Source organism: Photinus pyralis, unplaced genomic scaffold, assembly GCF_008802855.1.
Source record: "Photinus pyralis isolate 1611_PpyrPB1 unplaced genomic scaffold, Ppyr1.3 Ppyr1.4_LG4, whole genome shotgun sequence".
Lineage (NCBI taxonomy): Eukaryota > Metazoa > Arthropoda > Insecta > Coleoptera > Lampyridae > Photinus > Photinus pyralis.
Genome location: NW_022170511.1, coordinates 21,724,001 through 21,745,151, shown reverse-complemented (window position 1 = coordinate 21,745,151; position 21,151 = coordinate 21,724,001). Strand labels below are relative to the sequence as shown.

At 36.1% G+C, this 21,151-nt stretch overlaps 3 protein-coding genes and 1 long non-coding RNA gene across 9 annotated transcripts in view; 2 read left to right on the top strand and 2 right to left on the bottom strand.

Annotated features, from left to right (window-relative positions):
- LOC116167873 overlaps nucleotides 1-18,128 on the bottom strand; it is a 40,645-nt gene extending 22,517 nt beyond the window's left edge. For both annotated transcript variants that reach the window (XM_031483469.1, XM_031483466.1), the window contains exon 1: nucleotides 18,011-18,128. The gene's annotated coding sequence lies outside the window, so the exon portion shown is untranslated. The remainder of the gene's footprint in view (nucleotides 1-18,010) is intronic.
- The window catches only part of LOC116167863 (centrosomal protein of 135 kDa), a 66,806-nt gene extending 48,413 nt beyond the window's left edge, over nucleotides 1-18,393 (top strand). For 2 of the 5 annotated variants that reach the window (XM_031483447.1, XM_031483445.1), the window contains 2 exons: nucleotides 7,421-7,623; nucleotides 17,884-18,393. In XM_031483447.1, the coding sequence (XP_031339307.1) occupies nucleotides 7,421-7,623; nucleotides 17,884-18,367 (687 nt within the window). In that variant the 3' untranslated portion in view covers nucleotides 18,368-18,393. Of the gene's footprint in view, nucleotides 1-7,420; nucleotides 7,624-7,678; nucleotides 8,442-17,883 lie in introns of those variants that run through there. The other 3 variants (XM_031483448.1, XM_031483446.1, XM_031483449.1) reach the window with 3 other exon arrangements.
- LOC116167889 lies at nucleotides 1,985-2,289 on the top strand. The gene is made up of 2 exons (XR_004144666.1): nucleotides 1,985-2,141; nucleotides 2,196-2,289. It is a non-coding gene; the product is annotated as an uncharacterized LOC116167889 (long non-coding RNA).
- Nucleotides 18,358-19,978, bottom strand: LOC116167880 (protein IMPACT-like). The gene is made up of 4 exons (XM_031483479.1): nucleotides 19,640-19,978; nucleotides 19,262-19,589; nucleotides 18,556-18,653; nucleotides 18,358-18,507 (listed from the first exon to the last, which is right to left on the bottom strand). Exons 1-4 carry the CDS (start codon nucleotides 19,885-19,887, stop codon nucleotides 18,408-18,410), a joined length of 774 nt encoding a protein of 257 aa, XP_031339339.1. The 5' UTR covers nucleotides 19,888-19,978; the 3' UTR covers nucleotides 18,358-18,407.
- Nucleotides 19,979-21,151: the final 1,173 nt, after the last annotated feature.

The window sequence follows — 21,151 nt, the reverse complement described above, 5'->3', positions numbered from 1 at the left end:
CATCCATCATTTATATCTGATTTCCTTATATTGATTTTTGGTTCGTTTAGCGTAAGACATAATGTTTTTATTTTTTATTTAAATTTTAATTTTTTGTTTATTCATCCACCTACTATAACTATAATTTTCCACTATCGTTATCTTTAAGTAATGCAATCTAAAGGGGTTAAGTGGAAGAGCAGATGCGCGGTTTCTTTGTACCAAAGCATCTGAACTTCCCTCATTAGATTAACGGGTAAACTTGTTAATTACATGGTTATAATAATACCTAAATGCCACTCGTTATTCTAATAAAGACACATTATTATTATTATTATTAAATAGAATGAGTTTAGTCAATAAATTCCTAACTTTATCATTACCAAATTTCAACACTTGTAATGATATACAATTTTTATCGATTACAGATTTTCTTACAATTTGTTGTCTTCTAAGCTTTTCGCATTGTAAACAAATTTTTAATACGTCACTGCTTGGATATGACAGGCGTCCTCTACTTTTTTGGTATATCAATGAATTTAAGAAATTTTCTTCCTGTCCATATAAATAAGGAATGCAATTTTCACATTTGAGCTTATGTCCAAGATTGAAGCTGACAAAACTAGCAATGTATTTAACAACTTCCAAAACATAGGGAGACAATGAATCTAAGTTAAACACATAATCATGGTCTGTGAAAAACTTGGAAATAAAATCATCAGTATCATCTTCACTAGTTTCTATTATGCTTGGAAGACTTTCATTTATAATTTGTTCTGGACTCTTGTAAGACGAACTCAAAATATTTATGTCGTGAAGTGGTACACAATTTCCTGCTCCACCATCTCTCACTTCAGCATGTATCAAAATTTTTTTGTAAGCGGCCGTGAACTCTCTACAAGTTGGATTGTTATTATATCCACCCTGTGATCTTCCAAAGAAGAGTTCGAGGTGATCTTGATTCAACTTATATGTTGGAAGGAAATGTAAAATCTGTGTGGCAATATATTCTTCATACATTCCTAACAATGCAGAAAACCCCATCAACATCCCAGCGAATCCAGTTCTTCTTTGTGATCTTGTAACAAACATATTGTCTCTCATTTTTAAGTTGACTATGTACTTGCAAAATTTTGTATAAAACCTACGAATTTCTTCAATATTGGTAGGGCATGTTGCCTGCTTATACCCGACTTCTGAAATTTTATGCGAGTTCAAAATATTAAAAGCTTATATATACTACTCTTCTTCGGAATCCATTCTGGTTTTGTATTTCTAACACAATTAATCCAAGCATTTCTTCTTCCAACATTTTTCGGAAATCTGTTAGAACATAGAGAAATTCTTTACTTTAGATTCAGTATAGCTATACTTTTATAGTTACATACTTTTGTGCATTTTCCAACGAAGCCACTTTCTCTGTCCGTATATCGCATATTGTAAACATTAGATGTGCGCATGCACAAAATGCGCAATGTAACTTTTTTATTTATAGTGTCTGGAAAATGCGCTAAAGTTAGTAATCATGAAAACCCCTTTGTGACGCCAATGCTACGCGCGCAGCAGTTAACCTACCTTTTTATGTGACAGTTCATTCTTTCTAATTTTAAATCTAAATTTTTGACTATCTTTAAACATATAATGTAAAGAAATACTTACGCATGAAAAGTCAGCTTTCCTTTTTGATGTTTAGCGTTGTAAGAAATTCCACAAGTTGAGCAGCTAACCATAATTACTATCGCCGCCACAAGAGAAGAGCCCTGCGTCATCATCTACAAGCGTGTGATTTAAGTAAGATTTAAAATCAAAGTCAAAATAGTTCCGTAATAATAAATATTAAAGTTGTTGAAAAATGTACTAGATGGCGTAGTTTCGCAAAGGTTTAAAAAGAGCAACAGCAAATCCCTATTCAGTTGTTTAGTTATTAGGTAGGGGAAAGAAAACAGCTTATTTATACAAAATCGAAGAAAACTTAGACGTTTTGGTGTAATTACTGTATCAATTCAAAAGGTGAGCCATAAGCTTCGTTGTTTTATCATATAACAGTTAGAAATTAATTTTGTAGGTTATATCATTCTAAATGGGAAAACTGCTAGCAGAATTAGCAATTACGGAGGTAATTACTCAAATTACACCTAGAATCTACCAACAACTTCTGCAAGGTAAGGATATTTACACCTGATTCAAAAAGATAACCGAACTTGTTTGATTTTTAGGTGACTGGATGAAATGTGAAGTTTTATACTATAAGAGCCATGCAACATTTGTAGGTACAGAAAAATTATAATTCAATACATATCCTTATACCAATTACATTGTTTTGTTGGAAAAATAAACGTATATTCATCTAATATTTAATCATCGTCTGATGAGTCTTCTTCAGAAGTATCGTCACCATCATCCACGTTAATCACCATGTCGCCTACTGTAACATCCAACTTTTCTTCACGTTTATACCATAGCTTTATCGTGTCTTCTGTATGACGAACACAGTTTGCCCAGATGGTTGGATCGCAATGCTGTAGAGCTTCGTTCCACATTGCAAGCACGTTTAATAAGTACTCACTTTGTGCATACATGTTGTAAAGGGTATTCCGAATGCCCATTTTGGAAGTCTCCGGGAGATCCTCACTTTTCATTTTCCTACGCGGTCGTTTTTTACCAGGGCTTGATAAAACTGGGTTAGATGCAGCACGGTTCTTGATCCGCTTTACAGAGGTAACGGATACCCCTAAAGCATTTGCCACACGCTGTAATTTCGTTAACGTAGTAATGACAAACAAAATCTTTATCATATTGCTTACCTCTTGTATACAGGAGAGGGGTAATAAAGGACCACCGTTTTCCTTCTCCCGTTGAAAATAGTCCATTAAATTCAGAACAAGCTGTTGTGCTTGTCTATGCAAGGTTTTGCCTTGAACAGACATACTACAGGCTAAGTGTAGGGAATGGATAAACGTAAATGAATGTACAAAGGAAGGAATAGTTGTGAAAAGAACTTTTTTTGTTAAAATGCAATAAAGAACAGGAAAGTTGAAAAAAAACGTAGGTAAAAGAAGAACGAAGAGCAAACGAGGTTATGGAAAATTTGAAAATAATTAGTATTACGACGTTGGTCAAATTAGCATCAATATGCATGTTAAACTTGACAAGCGTTATAGGTTATCTCTTTTGATTACATTTAGCTTTTCAAAAGCGCACGTCTATTATATCCCAAGAACTTGTTTCGTTCTCTGTCCTTTTTTGGGTTGCGCAAATTGTTGAGATGTAAGTATCAACACCTTGGATTTATGCATTTGTACATTGATGACGCAGGGCTCTTCTCTTGTGGCGGTGATAGTAGGAGTTTTTCAAGTCCAGTATAATATCACTATTTCTACCCTATAATTACAATAATTTATAGTTTTTTAAAAGTTCACTATAACACTAACTATCAACACGTTAAACTAATCGAAAAACACACTCAAACAACTCAAATTCGTGAAAAATACACACAATACACAATCGCGCAACTAACTTTTATTAAATGTCAATCAAAAATGAGTCATAAATGGAAGGTCAATATGGCCGTTTCCGTCCCCTTTCCATGTATGGACGTAGGTTGCTATGCTCCTTCCTGTCGGTTTTATATTCAAAGAAGTAGTTCCCATAAACAAAATTAATAATCCAAAAAGTTACTCGGATCTGCGCCCCATTAGTATTCTGCCCGTTATTTCCAAGCTTTTAGAGAAGTGTATTTCTCTGCAACTTGTTCGACATCTGGATCACTTTAAAATCCTACCAGGAACACAATCTGGATTTAGAAAAGGCTATAGTTGCACAACAGCTTTTTTGAACATTACTGATAACATACTCAGAGCTATCGATAAAGGGGATTTTGCTGCGTTAGTGCTTTTGGATTACGCTAAAGCCTTTGACACACTTAATCATCAACTATTGCTCTCTATTCTACATTACATAGGTCTTGGGGATAGGGTAATTGCACTTTTCTCTTCTTATCTTACAAATAAGTATCAGCGGGTTAAAAGATGTTCAGGAATTTCTAGTTCTGAGCTAGTTCGATCCGGTGTACCTCAAGGATCTGTTCTCGGGCCTCTACTTTATTCAATCTACACATCGTTTCTTTATATACTTATCTTTAACGACTTAGTACCTATCATATTTATGCAGACGATACGCAGTTATTATATTCAAATAGATACCAATGTAGATCTAATTAATATGGATTTGCATCGATTATTTACGACATCTAAACAACATAATTTGTACATAAACCCCAATAAATGCGGTGTAATGATGTTTGGGAATAAGAGTGTACGAGATAAAGCTCTTGTAAATTCTAAATTTTATTTAGCTAACAACCTCTTGCCTACGTTAGAATCTGCCAAACATCTTGGAATCACACTAGGTACGGATATCAGGTTTAAAAAACATTAATTTGGTCATTCAAAAGGCTTACGGAACGCTGAAAATTCTTTTTTCGAATAAAGATATATTGACCTTCAACGTGAAAACGATTTTATGTGATGCCTTGGTCCTTTCTCATTTCAATTATGGAGATGTTGTATACGATAGGTGTATTGATTCGGTTGATAAAAATAGAATCCAATTGGTTCAAAACGCGTGTTTGAGATTTATGTACGGCATTCCTAAGTATCAACACATATCGCATACCATTGACAAAGCTGGTTGGCTTACCATGAGCAATAGACGATTACTCCACTCTGCCTGTACTTATTTCAAAATTATTCTAACATCCAAGCCGCCCTACCTCTACAATAAAATTCAGTTCCGAACTGATGTTCATAATCTCAACATTAGACGTAAAGATGAGCTAACTATTCCCCAACATCACCTTGAAATTTTCAAGAGATCATTTACATATATAATGTAGCTAATTGTCGTAACCGCTTACCGTTCTCTTTTAAATACCTGTCATTTTACATCTGTAAAAAGAAGCTAACGGACCTGTTGCTGACCAGAACGTGGAGTATGTAACGTTTACATTCCATTAATCTTTTCATCAATCTTTTTTTTTATTTTTTTTTTGTTTTTAAATTTAAGTTCAATGGTGACGTGGAAATGGAGACCAATTGTGACAGCACATCGTTTTTATTTTTGCTTGTGTGATTGAGGATCTATTCACGGCTCCTTCTTCCTATTAAGTGTTTATGAGTTGGAACAGGTGGTAGAACAGTTTGGTGTTATCACCATAACTGAACCTGCTTCTATTGACCTTTTCATTCCTGCGCTACAGTATCTAAAAGATTATAGTGTATTTGTGTTTATGAGGGCAATAAACGTTATTATTATGTATCTTGTGAGAACTCCGGTCTAGCCTGGTTAACTAATCGCACGGATTAAAATCAAGTAACGATTGTTATTAATGTTGGGTTAATGCTTGTTTATTAGTTAATTTGAATTTCGCGCCAAGTGAGTGCACATCATGGCGGCCCCCATGTAGGTGTCATTTGTTAATTCAGCATTAGTGTGGTGTCACACTATGCGTTTTTACCGCTCCTGCTAAAACGCTCCTGTTTGACGGGATGATAATATCACACGTTATTAAATGGTACTAGTCACATATATGCGTTTTCGCCGCACCAACCGGATGCAACCGCATTCTGCTGCCGCTGCGCAGGATGACATGACAACCCCAATGACATGAAACCACGTGTTGTTGCACGTTGGTTGTCATCAGTTGTCACACTGAGCGTTGCAACCGGGTGTCTTGTTAGGTTTACAATGTTTGATGTCGGTTTATTCATCGAGTGCGTGCATGCAAAAACTGCACTGTGGGAAAAACAATCTAAAGAGTATGTAGATAAAAGCTGTAGGGAGAAATCATGGGTAGAAATTGAATTTTTGGACATTCGGTAATATACAAAAAAAATTTTCTTGTTCATTCGAATTTTTTCATAAAACTTCGCGAACCTATTATTAGATTCTCGTCCTGAATTAAAAGGATCAATCTAATATTGACAATATATCTGCTTTCGCAATAGCCCCTCCGCCTCAAGCGCACAAACCATCTTTAACAATAATTGAGACATGACACTACTTAGACTGCCAAAATATAGCAAAAACGCATCCCGTTAAACCGGAATAGTGTGACAAGTAGATCTCATCCTGTCAAACCGCATCCGTTTTAGCGGGAGCGGTAAAAACGCATAGTGTGACACCACACTTAGCAGTCCATCTTAATCAAATTTATAAGTTCGTGCCCTATTCATTCTCTATGCACCGATAAAAATGGGTTGCCATGACTACAACCGTTTTCAAGTAATCCATTATATCAAGGTACCATCTGCATCCGCCATTTTTTTCCTTAAAGTCAAAATAACTTAAAAACCATAAATGGCAGATATCAACTTGTAGTCCGAGTTCTGGTAGACATTTTTAGGTAGGTATTTGAGGCACGCTGAAAACTTGTCCAACACTTCTCCAATAATACCCAAACACAGAAATGCAGACCTGGCTGAGGAGTGGCGGGGCTAACACTTTGCCAGGGGCTTTCAAAGTTTGAAAAAAATAATGTCATTGATTTGTGAATCAATTTCAGACATACGCTAAAACGCTGCAACAACTATCAAGTATGCGAAATCGATCAAAAATCTTGTTTGAAATAGATTGACAAATCAATGACGCAGGTGTATACTGGCCGCAATAAATACATGAACACCTAGTGTACTTTGATCACTTTTGACGAAACTTTCAGGAGAATTGTCTTTATTTCGGCATAAGAAACGATGAAAATTTCAACATGATACAATTACAACTAATTCAGACGACACTAATAATGTGTAGATCATCCACTACTTCTTACGCATTCAGATACTCGACTGGGCATACATTCTTTTTTCAAACTATGAAGGCGCCTGGCAAGGTGTTAGCCCCGCTTCTTTTCAGCCAGGCCTGCATTTCTGTGTTTGGGTATTATTGGAGAAGTGGTGGACAAATTTTCAGCGTGCCTCAAATACTTACCCAAAAATGTCCACCAGCTCTCCTACTATTGTGGGTATCAAAAGGCCTGAAATTTCACGTAGAATCCAACAATGCAATAAAAAAATAGGAGCTGCCATTTAAAATAACCAGGTTACAATCTACTTCCGGTATTTCCGGAAGTGCGGCCATTTTGAAAATATTTTACATCGATTCGACCTTCAGAGTAGCTCCTAAGAACAAATTTTCAAAAACGTACTTATTTTACTTTCCCAGAAACGTTTAACTAAAGCTCCCAAAAAACACCCTGTATACATCTAAAATTTCGTTTCCAGTCTTTTCTCTCTTTCAATACAATATTATAACTTCATGGACCATAACATTCAAAACTTCTTTGCGCTCGCGTGTTTCTAATTCCTGATTTGAATTCAGTATTGCCATTGATTATATACTCTGAGTATATAATCAATGGTATTGCTAAAGACAGAATGTGTAACAGATAAATGAAGACGTGCTACGGCTAAGAAGAGAAAGCGAAACCTTGCATTCCACCCTCACTAGAGATAGAACGTCGCTTGACAATTTGGAGAAATTACTGGCAGAATCGAGAGACGAAGCGCTTCGACAAAAAGTGACAAACGAAGAGTTGGAGTTCGAAATAAAGGCGTTAAAGCAGAAGCTGAACGATTGCGAAGCCAAACTGTAAGTATACGGTTTTTTTTTTCTTCAAAAGGCATATGACACGGGTGGCTTTCAGATTAAATACTAATGAACAGTTAGATTTTTATCAAGAGCGAGCTTTAGATTATAGTGAACAGAATAAAGACCTGCGTAGGGAAATAGCTAATGAGAGATTTAGTAAAGCGCGAGATGATGAGGGCAAACGCCACCCTTCCTTCTAACCTCCATGTCCTTTCAGATCCCCAGCCACTGCCTCCGCCATGTTCACTTATACCACAGGCCCTCTACCGGGTGGCGAAACAATCACCTGCAATTGTTGTAGCGGGTGTCCTGAGAGTAAAAGAGGAGCGGTCATTGACGCCGCCGGTGCTTCGGTTTTACCTAAAACATTCATCTTTCAAAATAACAAGTGTAATTGCTGTGGCAACTTTAATACTTTCCGTAGACAAAGAGCGTCACAGGACGAATCTCATGCTTACCAATCGGGTTATCGAGAACCGAATGCAAACGTCCCGCAGAGAACTATTGTAGGAGGCGTTGACGGTGCCGATGGACCGAATGGCGAGAATTTTCGACGTTCCTTAAATCGAAACGTCTCCTCATCTTCGCCGCAGTATTCAAACTTTTTGTATTCCACAAATTTCGAGGCTAACAGTATGCAATCGGATTTTTCAAAAAGATATAGCACTCAATAATTGTTATTGTTCACGTTATTCCATCGTAGCTTATATATGTTAATAATTGTGTTAATTTTAATGAAATAGTATATGTAATAATAATTCAATTTATGTTTATTGTACAGATGATTTGTAATAAGTGATATTAAACTATTTATTGTTGATTATGGTTTTTACAGGTCATAAAAATTGGTCATTAATTAGAGGGCGAGTTTTTTTATTTAATTTTTATGTTTCATGCACTTGATTCTCAAGGTCGGTTTCTTTAGGAATATCAAAACTACTATGCAAATTCCTCAAAATAATCGACCACTACTTTATACAAATGATAAATTGAAAGTAACTTATAGAGGCATTGATGTAGATGAGATTCCCTTTAGGTTACAATGGGGGTTTACAGTATAGTTGAATTCCGCAGTTCTAATTTAATACGCGTCTACCTGAAACCATAAAACATTCTTTTGGAGAGTAAAAGTTTATTTAAAAATAGAGGCTGATTAGCAAAAAAATAATGAACATGTGCGGTTTTAAAGGTTTATTCAAAACGATATGATTGTGGCGCGCTCTGTGACGTAATAAGCCCGACCAATCAGCTCCTAGAACCATTCAGATGACATAACGACTTGGCAATATTGCAGGAGAATGGCATTTATAACTTGCGTCATCTGTCACAGGCACTTGTCACTTTCGTGCTAGATGCAGTTAAACATCCCTCTCAAAACGTCAAATGTGACAAACGTCAGGCCCTCGCGTAAGGTTGCCAGCTCACTTCTACGTGATTGGTTGTAGGTTTGTGACGTATTTAGTCTGAAGCGTTTCAAATTCGGGCTAAAAACACAGCTTTTCAATAATTTATTTTGGGTTTATTTTACTCGCAAATAAAAATTGAAGACACACGGGTCTTTTTATTTTTAATGTACTTTGTGGATCAGAAATAAAAAATGATCCTATTTTTCCTTGGAAAAGCCAGCTTCACTTAGAAATGTGGAAACAGATCGCTTTTTATGGGAGGTACAGCTGACTGACGCCCTGATAGGTTAAGGTTTCTTGAATGAAGAAAACGCACAGGAAGCAAAGTCCGTATGAATTTCAAATGCATGCGAACCAGCTTCATCTTGAAGGGTGAAGGATTTATAGTGGTTTACCTATTATAATAAATTTTTTCTTTTTTGGCGATCGATTTCGACATTTATTATCATCATCTGGCCCTAGCTAAAATATACATAGGGCCAGATGATGACAATAAATGTCAAAATCGATCGCCAAAAAAGAAAAAATTTATTATAATAGGTAAACCACTATAAATCCTTCACCCTTCATTAGAGACCTATTAATGGAGTCATTCATCAAGCAGCTTCATCTTCTCAAAAATAATGATCCACGTATGCACAGGAATAAAGAATCAATCTTCAACTTGTTTTATAGCTATTTTAAACTCACTTGTGAAGTTTAATGATTTATTTTGTTACGATTTCAACTTTTTCTTTAGATTTGATACCTGTTGCCCTGTATCTTTTTGTTAATTTATTTATTTCCGTGAAGAAAGAACCTAATACAATTGGATCTGGTGCTGACTCCAGGTCTAGAGTCTTAGCAATATACGAGAAGAAGAAGCCAACTAATTAACTTTCCTTCTGTTTAAAATGCGGGATTCTAGGTGGGGTGGTCTGCTTTAGCTTGAATGTCTACTGGCTACTGCTGAAATTCTCAGTAGCACCTTTTCGTGTTAAATTAATGATGGACGTGGCCAAAACGAACGTTTTCACATACACAGGCCGACTGCCCATAAATTTAGTGCAAATAAATGTACACGCTTTCAAACCGCAGCAAAAAAAGCCCCGTCATTTCGTTGTTTCCCGTATTTAAGAGTCTTCTTTACCCAAGCGCAACTTTTTTACATTATAGTATATAGATGATTATAGTTGCAAGAGACAAGATGATATTTTTGCTTTGTCAACTCCTGTCTTGGTCCTTAGTTAGTTCCCGCCGACACTGAGCAGCGGCGCCACTTGTTACACTGAAATTGTTGATTTACCGCCCGCCAAGATACAGACTTTATTTACAAAAAATATGATTTCATTTTTTGGGGTAATGTTTAGAAGGAACTTATCTAAAAAACTGTCGGTTTACTTTTTCCATAAATCGTCTTGATCGCGAGTAAAAAAATGAAACAGATTAGCGCAATAATCGGCGCAAAACAGCTAATCTTTAAACAATCGATATTCAGTTGCTATACACTTTTTAAAAAAAATAGTCCGAACATTTTGTAGATAAAGGTCTAAATTTATAAAATAGTTCTTAAAAAAATTTTTTTTTTGAAAAACAACTAGAGTTTTTATGGCGGGCGCTCTTATGGAAATTTACATTGGGTGCAGTGGGTACAGACGACTCCTAAGGAAGCGTACCACTTCCAAATCTGGTGGGCTATTTACACAAATTGGTTTATTTTATTTGAACTTGTATTTCAGTGTTTGTTTTTCCTTTTAGAAGTATCTGTAAATGCATAATTCTTGTTTAAAAAAGTGGGCATTTATTTACTAAATAAAGTTTATCTCTAAGGTGTTAGAAGTAAGATTATATCTGGTCGTTGCGATAAGGCGTTTTATTCTTAGGCGAAATTTAATTAACGCACGTGTTCTTCCGCTAATAAGAGAGTTACGCGTTCCATGTGAAAAAGTGGGGACGTTTGGCGCGATCCGTAGTGGCTGGCGTTTATCTAATCTAATTGTGATTGGCGGTCGATTTGAAAATACGTGAGGAGTTGATTGTTTTATGGTGGAAGTGGAGACGGGAGACAACGAAATGGCGGGGATTTTTTTGCTCCGGTTTGAAAGCGTATACATTTCTTTGCGATAAATTTATGAGCAGTCGACCTGTGTATGTGAAAACGTAAATCGTCAGTATTGTAATAAAGTGTGCAGAATAATCTTAATAAAATATTTAAGTTATTATTATTACACCGTCAAGTTAAGTAGTAAAAGTTCGTGGGCAGTTTTTAAAACGTTTGCCCCTTATCGGAAAAAGTTAGTGCGTGAGTTGACCAAGCAGTTTGTTGCATAGTGGAACCTTCCGGAAAGCCACCAAATATTGTTCTTCAAATTCAGCAAGTCAGATTTTGTCATCAAGTTCAGTGTTATCAAAAAGAAGTGAAGTTTCTGAAGCGTTCAGCGTTTTAGTGCACCTGTATATCGCAAAGTTGTTACGAATTGATTGAATTACTTAATAACTGTAACTTGTAAGTAATTAAGATTTCTTTAGGTATCTATTAGTCTGTCGACACCTGCGTGCGGAGTATGTGTAAAAAACGGACTTTTTCTTTCAACACCTTGTTGTTAAACTTCGTTTTTCATGTTTTGCGGAATAAATTTTTGTTTTTGTCATTAAAACTGTGTGGTTAGTCGAACCCAAAGTACGACCAGGATAGTTTTCATGTCAGATTTTTCTATTAGCGCCCAAGAATTATGTGAGAGGTGTGAATGAAAACTTGTGTGTTCTTTGGAATTTTCGGAAGCTGATCGAGACTACCGAGTCCCCCAAATTGTTATTGTAAAGTCAACAGTGAAATTTTTTATTGAGACAACGGCGGGACGTCTACGAGGAAAATAATTACAAATCTAAATCTAAAGGTTCTTATGATTTGCGCTAGCTGAACAAAGTATCAACAGGTAGACGTCACGAAAAGAGGTGGATGGCGAACTTTACGTGCACGTCAATCCGAGCGATATGCACATGGAAGTCGTCCACTCTTTTAGCACTTAAAAGTTGTGTATCATAGCAATCAAAAGGTACACCACCAGAAAACCGCCCCCAAGAAAATTTTTTTCGGATTGTGGCACTATATTAAAATTTAGCCAACGATCATTTCAATTCAAGACGGAATAAAGTGAGCGAAAAAGTTGACCCTAACCCGAAGCGTCAGTTTGACGCTGTGGTTTGATGTTACACTGACACGTTTCTCTCTGTGTAACAATGATAAATTGTGAAATAAACTTTCAGGCAATTTTGGTGGTTTATCCAAATCAGGAGTTAAAAGGTACGGTTGCCATTGGGTCAGATAAAGTCTCTGCAATAGAGTACATTACTGCGGAAGTAAGTCAGACCTGCCTATCTCTTCAAATCTAAGCATGACATTTCAATTACTAAGGTCATTGGCAGCGCAGAATGTAATTTCACATTTGATAAATGCCTGAAGAAATGTTTGCGCATATTCAAAAAAGGAGTAAGGTTTCAAGGAAAAGAAACATTCTCTGTGGCGCAGCATACAATTACCGGCGGAGCCAGCATGTTTCTGCTGTCAGACGAACGTAAATACTTTAATTTTCAATTTTACATTCCCGAGTATTTGTCATCGACGTGGTGCGGCGAATTTGGAACCATTAAGTGGGTATGTAACTAACTAAAAGACCAAAGTGTAGACTTGTGTATAGGTACGTCACAAGTATAACCGTAAAGGAGGAAAATGCGGCGCCTCAAAATTTTATGAAGGATTTGCAAATAAACACCTGTAGAAATCTTTGCTTGGAGAATCGATTGCTCTTCGAACTAGCCCAAAAGGTCAACAGAAAGTTTCGGTATGGTTTTGTAAATTTAGGCGATGTTGAAGTGGAAATATGGCTTCCTTTATCTGGTGTAGCGGCAGGGCAAAGGTTTCCAGTTTACTGCAACATTAATAATCAATCTAATGTTTTCTTTGGGGGATTGATTTTTGTTTTAACGCAGATTCAAATATATAGGTAAGTGTAAACCTTACAACTTACGACGATGCATACATTTTTGAGAGTTGGCAACCATGCAATTTCTAGATGGGAAAAAGCTGCCTGCGCCATCTAAAAAGCACGGACGTGGGTTTCGTTGGGCATCTTGTCTTGAATCGCAATCGTGAACGCGTCGCTCCATAAATGTTTGTTGTTATTTTGTGTTTCTTAATGCAGGTAGTAATTTTTGCATTTCTTTATATCGTATTTGTGTTTTGTATGTGGCGTTTTATACTTTTTGTGAACTGTAGTCACACGACACCTAATTCCGTGATTGTCTTCGACATTCAGGCTCGAAGCCCCGAAACCAGGGACGGGTTACCTATCTTGCCGAAGCGGGATTACGCTAATCAAAGCTCTTCAGTTTAGAAACTATGTGCGATAAATGAGTGGCGATTCAATAATTTCCACATATCTTGTTTTTAGTTAAATTTGCCTACAAGGCCATGTAATTTTCCATCTTGCTTTTAACAAAAGGGCTTTATTGCACCAAAGATGAGTCACATCCTGTGTATTTCCCGCTTCTTAGAATCTCGGTACCTGCTTACCTGACCCATAATTCCCAAAACTTGTTTTTAACCTATATGTTACCTCTTGAAGTTTACCTGCTACTTTTTGTGATGTTATAATTTTAATGTTACGCATTCATATCATTACAAACAATTAATTTTACAACACAATTTGATATTAATTTGACGGCTGGTTTTTTTTATTTGTAAGTTCTTTTTTTCCCAGCCTATTTCTGTTTTTATTCGGTGAACTACCACTTTTCATTTTTGCAATGTTATTTTTTTTTACTTAAATTTCCGAGCTTTCACAATCTTAATAATTGCGATCATTATTAAACAAACTTTTCACAATTTCAGTGTTTTATTTTACGTTCCTTCCCTACTGTGCTTCAGGTTAAAGCGTTGTCTACAACTAACATAAGGGGTCCTGCCTTAGACGTTTGATCACGTACCACTTTTCAAATTTAAGCGGGATCTTGTTTAGTTTTGGAGGGAATAGTCATTCGGGTGGCCATTTTTAAACGTTGCCGGGTTGACTTTATTTCCGTGTTCTTGTAGTGTGAAGTTAGCGTAGAACCTGAGGGTTAAGTACACTACAACCTAAGTACCTAATTGTATGAAAGGAATAATAGCTTTGTATGTAGACTGTGATAATAGTATACATGTGCATTGAACTATATAAATATACTCGTAACTGGAAAGGCATCTGCGGTGTTTTAAAATTCATGGAGAGATCCGAAAGGCTGTGGTTGATGAATTTTTACCAAGACAAAAACAGGAAGATCGGCGAACGCTTATCGCCCTTGCTGGAGCGATGCACGTTGATGTTTTTTGGAAAAAATATGACGTGCCTATAGAATCTTGAAATTCGTGACCTGATTTCTATTGTTACACAATTTGAAATGTTTCGTGGATTTTCTTTTGATGTTGTCTTTGTGAATTTAGTACGTATATTTGTGTGGGCTATGTCAAGGTTTTTGTCCCGAAAAAGGTTTCCCTAACATCGCCTGGGTGTGTGCCAGTGCGTAATATATTTTACATGTTCTTGTGTTTTCTTACTCATAAAATTATGAATTTTTATTCAATTTCCTCTCCCGTTTGTGTATAAAACGAACCGCCAGTTTTAACACCAACTGCTACCCAGATATGAAAGTACTGTCGTTTTGGCATGGAGGTAACGGTGGCTCTGCTCGTGATTATGGGGTAAGTCAAGATTGCAGTCGCTTTTCGACTTCTGCTGTAAGCATGCACCGTTATTTTCGTACCGATTGAATATTCCTGATTGAAATTCCGCTTAAGTATTTATTCGATTCGTACTCTTCTTTAACGTAATTTAATAAATAAGTCAGATATTGACGTTTATTGAAAAACTTTTGAAAAAGAGAAAGCCAGGTTGCATATCTTAAGGGGTATTTGACTTGTATGTCGGGAGATTTGCATGTTCAGAGATAAAACCAAAGAGTACCCATTACTCTTTGATAAAACTTAGGCACTGTATGTTATATATTATTAGTCCACCTGTTCTTCTCATTGCTTTTGTACAAATATTCGAACATTAGGAGTATTGGGTTGCGAGATATCTAATACCACCTCCTAGTAAAGATTCCATGTACGATCACCGACAAAAATAATGATAATCGGGAACTTACTGCCACTTATGCAACCAACCATACACTATCTAAAAGGGCATTGAATTGTAAGTTTTCTGGCGGGGATTCATGTGGGATGGGCCGCACAGCATCGCGCATTGTCGGATTTGCTTCGTCACTGCCTTGATATATACGCTACAGCAGGTAAATTACAAAAATGAGTAAACCGGATTTTATGCATTATATTTTGGACAAATTTAAGAGACATTAATTCACATTAGTATCTGCGATCTCGGTTTTCTCTCCATTGAAACAAAAACTGGCTTTTAAGGTTTCTTTTTTTTAAGCAAATACTCTCTTAAGTTTTAGGGCTACAGTTTTGTTGCACACTGACAAAAAACCAACTGTATCTTGTAGAAAATTGGATTCAATACAAATTCATTGCTATTCATTTTTTCCCTTAGACGATTGGGAATTAAAGAAAATCATTTTTAAACACGTTTTTTATTTATTACACTTAATTTGTCATTCCTGACAACTAATATAATATATAACATCGTCAAAGTATTACATGCATCATCACTTCACCAAATGACGCTAGGCCTGAAGATGACCTGATAAGGTCGAAATCGATAGCCGCAATAGTAATAAAAAACGTGTTTAAAAAAGATTTTCTTTAATTCCCAATCGTCATCATACAACACGTTTAAAGAACGATGGAACAATGCATCAATCGAATTTTCCCTTAGAGTTGACGAGATATTTGAAGTCAAATGCAAAAAAAAACCGACATATTCATTTTCGAATTTTTCGTTCATTTTTTTGTTTATAACAATTTGTTCCGAGTGTTTCCGGCCATGGAAACTATGATTTTCGGATTCAGCAGATTTTTTACATAGAATGCACAGTTTCAGTGAGTGAAAAGACAATGAAATGTAGAGTAATAAAAGGAAAAGACTCATTTGCCATAATAACAATTTCTTTCACTTCGAGTTGGGCTGAAAATAACCCCACATTTTTTTAAAAACACAACATCCTGTTTATTATGTAGAAATACTCAATAAAAAAACCGTTCAAAATACTAGCAACAATATCAAGAGAAAAACAAAATTGAAGATACCAATGTGTAATGTATCTAAAATGTGCCAGTTGCTAATATCATTGAATAGATTTATTATTCAATGCTAATATCAAATACATTGCAATTATAGATTTTGTAGCATTTCTTATTTTTATTTTTTTTCTTTCCTAATGCGTGGCGAGTGTTCATTCATGGTGTAGGTATCGGAACAATAAATCCATGAAATAATTCATCACTAAATCCATAGGCAAATTCATGAATTAGTTGATAGATGTATTGTGGGCTACTTTCATACATACAGTGAATTTTTTTTTAATGCGAACATAGGAGTTTGTATGCAATGTAATTTCCCTATGTTCGATTTTAAAAAAAACACATCAATCTATTGAGTAGTTCAAATGAGTAGTAGATACAATTGACAGCTGTCACATTTTAAAAATACCGTCGTCCAATTTAATTACGAAATCGGTTAGGTTATTGCTGACCCGGCCCTAATTAAAAAGTGCGCCGACTTCTTTGTCGCCAACGAACAGTACGACAATGGTAAACCTGGTCTCCTAGGTATTATGTTAACGTATTTTTTCCAATTCTACCGGTGGGTTCGGGAGGGAGGAATTTTCGAACGACACTCGGACCCGTACACATCGCGACCTTAGCTAACGCGTCTATCTAACCTAACCCAATTGCAATCTGACCTAATTGTGGGGGAAGCGGGGGGGGGGGGGGGGGGTTGATTACCAAAGTGATCGTTTAGTATCGAAAAGTCCCCGGAATTCCACCGGCAACTGTCCGTTAGAATGTCAAGGAGGACACTTCGAACATTTATTGTAATTGTTTGCGTTATTTATTTTCTTATTTTCTTCATTTATGTATTGAATAAAATAAAGCAAATTAGTAGAATACCAGGTGCACATGGCCTACAAATAATTGAAGGTTGGTTCACAATGAATTGTGATGTCAGCGCGTGCCATGTGAAGTCAAGTTATCGTAAGTTTAAGAAAAATTTATCCTAAAGTTGCTATGGCCTCACATGGCTTAATTAAAAAAATCTTACCGAGTGCTCTTCATCATAAAGACTATGAATTGCTGTTCATAGTCACACAAATTGCGCGTTTTGGGAATGTGAACCGCGCACATCTCATAGATTGATGTTTTTTTTTAAATCGAACATAGGGAAATTACATTGCATGCAAACTCCTATGTTCGCATTTAAAAAAAACTCACTGTGTGTGTTGCTGTTTTATTATGCTTGACACGGCTGCATGGAAGATCAGGGTATTGCTACCTTGAATGCAGTACTTTCCCACATTATTCTTATTTTCTTTATTTTATTTTTGTTTATTATTAGTTGTTTTTGTGGGAATAAACATTATTATTATTAATGTCTCTAAAATTTGTCCAAAGTATAATGCATAAAATCAGGTTTTACCAATTCTTGTAATTATACTTATATATTTTATACTTGCTGTAGGCTGTAGCGTATCAAGACAGTGACGAAGAAATGCCGAAGCAAAGACGACAATGCGCGACGCCGTGCGCCCCATCCCACACGTTGCAATTTTAGATAGTGTATGGTTGGTTGCCTAAGTGGCATTAAGTTTACGATTATCATTATTTTTGTCAGTGATCGTACCTATATTTGCTGAATTATACCTATAAACTTACTTTCAGAAGTACAACTCCAGCAAGAGCTGTAAAATTGTTCCGCAAAGATGTATGCAGAGTTGCTCGTATGGTGGACATACTTGGAGGTAAACACGAATTTTTCGGAGTACTCGAGACCGAGAGTGATACATACCCCACGAATCAGTACAATCGTTCGAGCTGTTGTCAAGTAATATATGAAGTATGGTTATCCATCCAAGGTTCACTTCCACGTTACAAACAATTCGGTTACCCAAATATAGACACTCCCGGAATACCCATCCTCATTGGCAATGTTCCCCTGTACAAATGGGATATAAATGAAATAACAACAAAAGTTAGAAGTTCAATGTACGAACCACCGACGTGTATCGAAACCGATGCTTTACCACCAGATGATGAAGTCGAAAAAATTCTCAATGCCGAAGAAGAATTAGACAACGAAACTGTGTGGAACATCAGAAGACAGTTGGCCGGAGATGCTTTACGCACAAACGAACATAAACGTTAAAAAATATATTAAAATTTTTATACAAGCGAGAACAATTTATTTAATCTTTCTTCGGTATAAAATTGGCTTCCTGTAAAACCTGTCTTGCGGCATTATTAATGTGCCGAAACCGATCAGGCCCTAACTGAATGCCTCCGTACCTTTAAACAAAGGTATTACGTATTATAGACCATTTAAATTCTACTCACCATCTAGAAACCATAACATACACATTTACTACGTTTAGTATTTGTAGTAAATGTAATAATCGGCCGCCTGCGTGCGTTTCACCGTCGTCATCACAGTCCTGCGTAACACAAGATTAATAACAGTCTTAAGCTCAAAGTAACTAGTTTATGCCGCATCATTATAGGTACTTTACAGCCAACATGCAGTCTCTTTACTTTCTTTCTTTGGAATTTTTCAAGAAACTAAATTAAAATCCTCTACAGTGTGTTTCAAATGAAGCCGGCACTATTGCCGACTTTCTTAGTTGTGTATTTAGAAACACAGTTAAATTACCAAAATTGTGTATTTTTTCTACTGTACCCCCTGTATATTATATCGCAGCTTATTAATTACCTACCTACAAAAGTTCATAATGCGTCATATAGGTCAAATACTTCAAATATTTTCATTTCAATCTAGTTATCCATGACAAACAACACACATTTTTTACAATATATTTTTGTAATTTTGATCAAATTTTGAATAATTAGGTATTGTACAGGTCTTTGTAATTACTCTGACAAAGGATAATTTCGATAATTACCTGAAACTCTAAGTAGGTAATTTAAATTTTAGAGACCAAAGCTACGTGTTTTACAACTTAAGAGTCGTGGAGCACCTATAACGACCCTCCGTAAGGCAAACTAGTTACTTTGACAACAGCATTCACGGACATTCACAAATAACCTGAAGTATGTTGCCATTAGGTGTCGTTATCCGATACGCTGTAATATTATGTGTGGCATGTGAGATCTTTTTGTTTTGCAGCAACAATTCTGTAACATCTCTTACATCTTGTGCTGCGTGAATGGTGCAAGTGTGGCCTTGAAATATACTCTTGCGATCTTCCACGGTAGTTCCGTGTATGATATTAAAATTAAGCAACTTCGTTGGTGGCTCCGCTTCTTTAACTACTTCCTCACTGGTAGTGTTTTTTATTTCTTTGACATATAAGTGGACAATCTCTTTGAGTTTTTCAATCCATTGAAATAACACGGGGCTTCCACAATTTGTACTGTAACAACACACATTAAGAACCACACGCGGACATTATTGGCCGCATACCGATAAATTTCATCAAATTCTCTAGAAATATGCGCCTTTTGTTCTTTGGTTAAAGTCGGTGCTAGTAATTCATACAAGGGGGGTCTCTTGGATGGATAATCAAGGGGTAGTGTCACCGACAGTTGTACATCTGGCCCAACACAGATATAATAGCAATTGTCGATTTCAAATTGCTCGTGCCACTCTGAACCATAAATTGCGCTTAACGCTTCCAGTTCGTTAATTTGTTCAACTTTATCGTCATTCATTTGTTTGAATTTTTTGAAAGTTGAAAATATTTTACAAAATACTTTTGACCTTTCAGTATTTTTACTGCAAAATCCCTAGGAAAGTAGGAACTTTAAATACGTATACGTAAAGTCCCTGGACTACTACAGAATCCCTATACACTATACAGGGTGGCTTATTGAGAGCATTCCCATAGGGCGGTATCCACAGAGACTAGAAATAAATGCATTCATTGATGAAAATGTTCTTCTTGACAGGTACAGTCAAAATCACGAAAGGTGAGCCCTGCATCACTATAGTTTGTGAACCAATTTCAAATTTTTGGCTCATGTGAATTCAACTGTATGTCTGCCATAATACACCTAATTCCGTGATTGTCTTCGAGATTCAACTGTAGGCTCGAAACCCCGAACGAGGGGCGACGCTACCTATCTTGCGGGGGCGAGATCATACTAATCAAAACTCTTCAGTTTAGAATCTATGTGAGATAAATGAGTTACGATTCGTAATTTCCACATATCTTGTTTTTAGTTAAATTTACCTACAATGCCATGTAATTTTCCATCTTGCTTTTAACAAAAGGACTTTATTGCACCAAAGATGAGCCACATCCTGTGTATTTCACCCTTTCTTAGAATCTTGGTACCTGCTTACCTGAGCCATAATTCCCAAAACTTGTTTTTAACCTATATGTTACCTCTTGAAGTCTACCTGCTACTTTTTCTGATATTATAATTTTATGTTACGCATTCACATCATTACAAACAATTAATTTTACAACACAATTTGATATTAATTTGACGGCTGGTTTTTTTATTGGTAAGTTCTTATTTCTATTTTTATTCGGTGAACTACCATTTTCAAAGTTTATTTTTGCAATGTAAATTTTTTCGACTTAAATTTCCGAGCTTTTACAATCAATAATAATTGCGATCATTATTAAACAACTTTTCACAATTTGAGTGTTTTATTTTACGTTCCTTCCCTACTGTGCTTCGGTCATAGCGTGGTTTGGTTTACAACTAACGTAAGGGAGCCCTGCCTTAGATGTTTGATCACGTGCCACTTTTCAAATTTAAACGGAATCTTGTTTAGTTTTGGAGGGAAGTTAGCGTAGAACCTAGGGGTTAAGTACACTACAGTAGGTTGCAAAAAATTCTTTGCGTTTTTGTTTTTATTAAATTTCTGTTACTTTCTTCAAACCAGACTGGATGCTGAAAATAAATAAATGCCCTGTATAATAGTCACAGACCACGATAGCAGTTGTGTCTAACATACCAACAA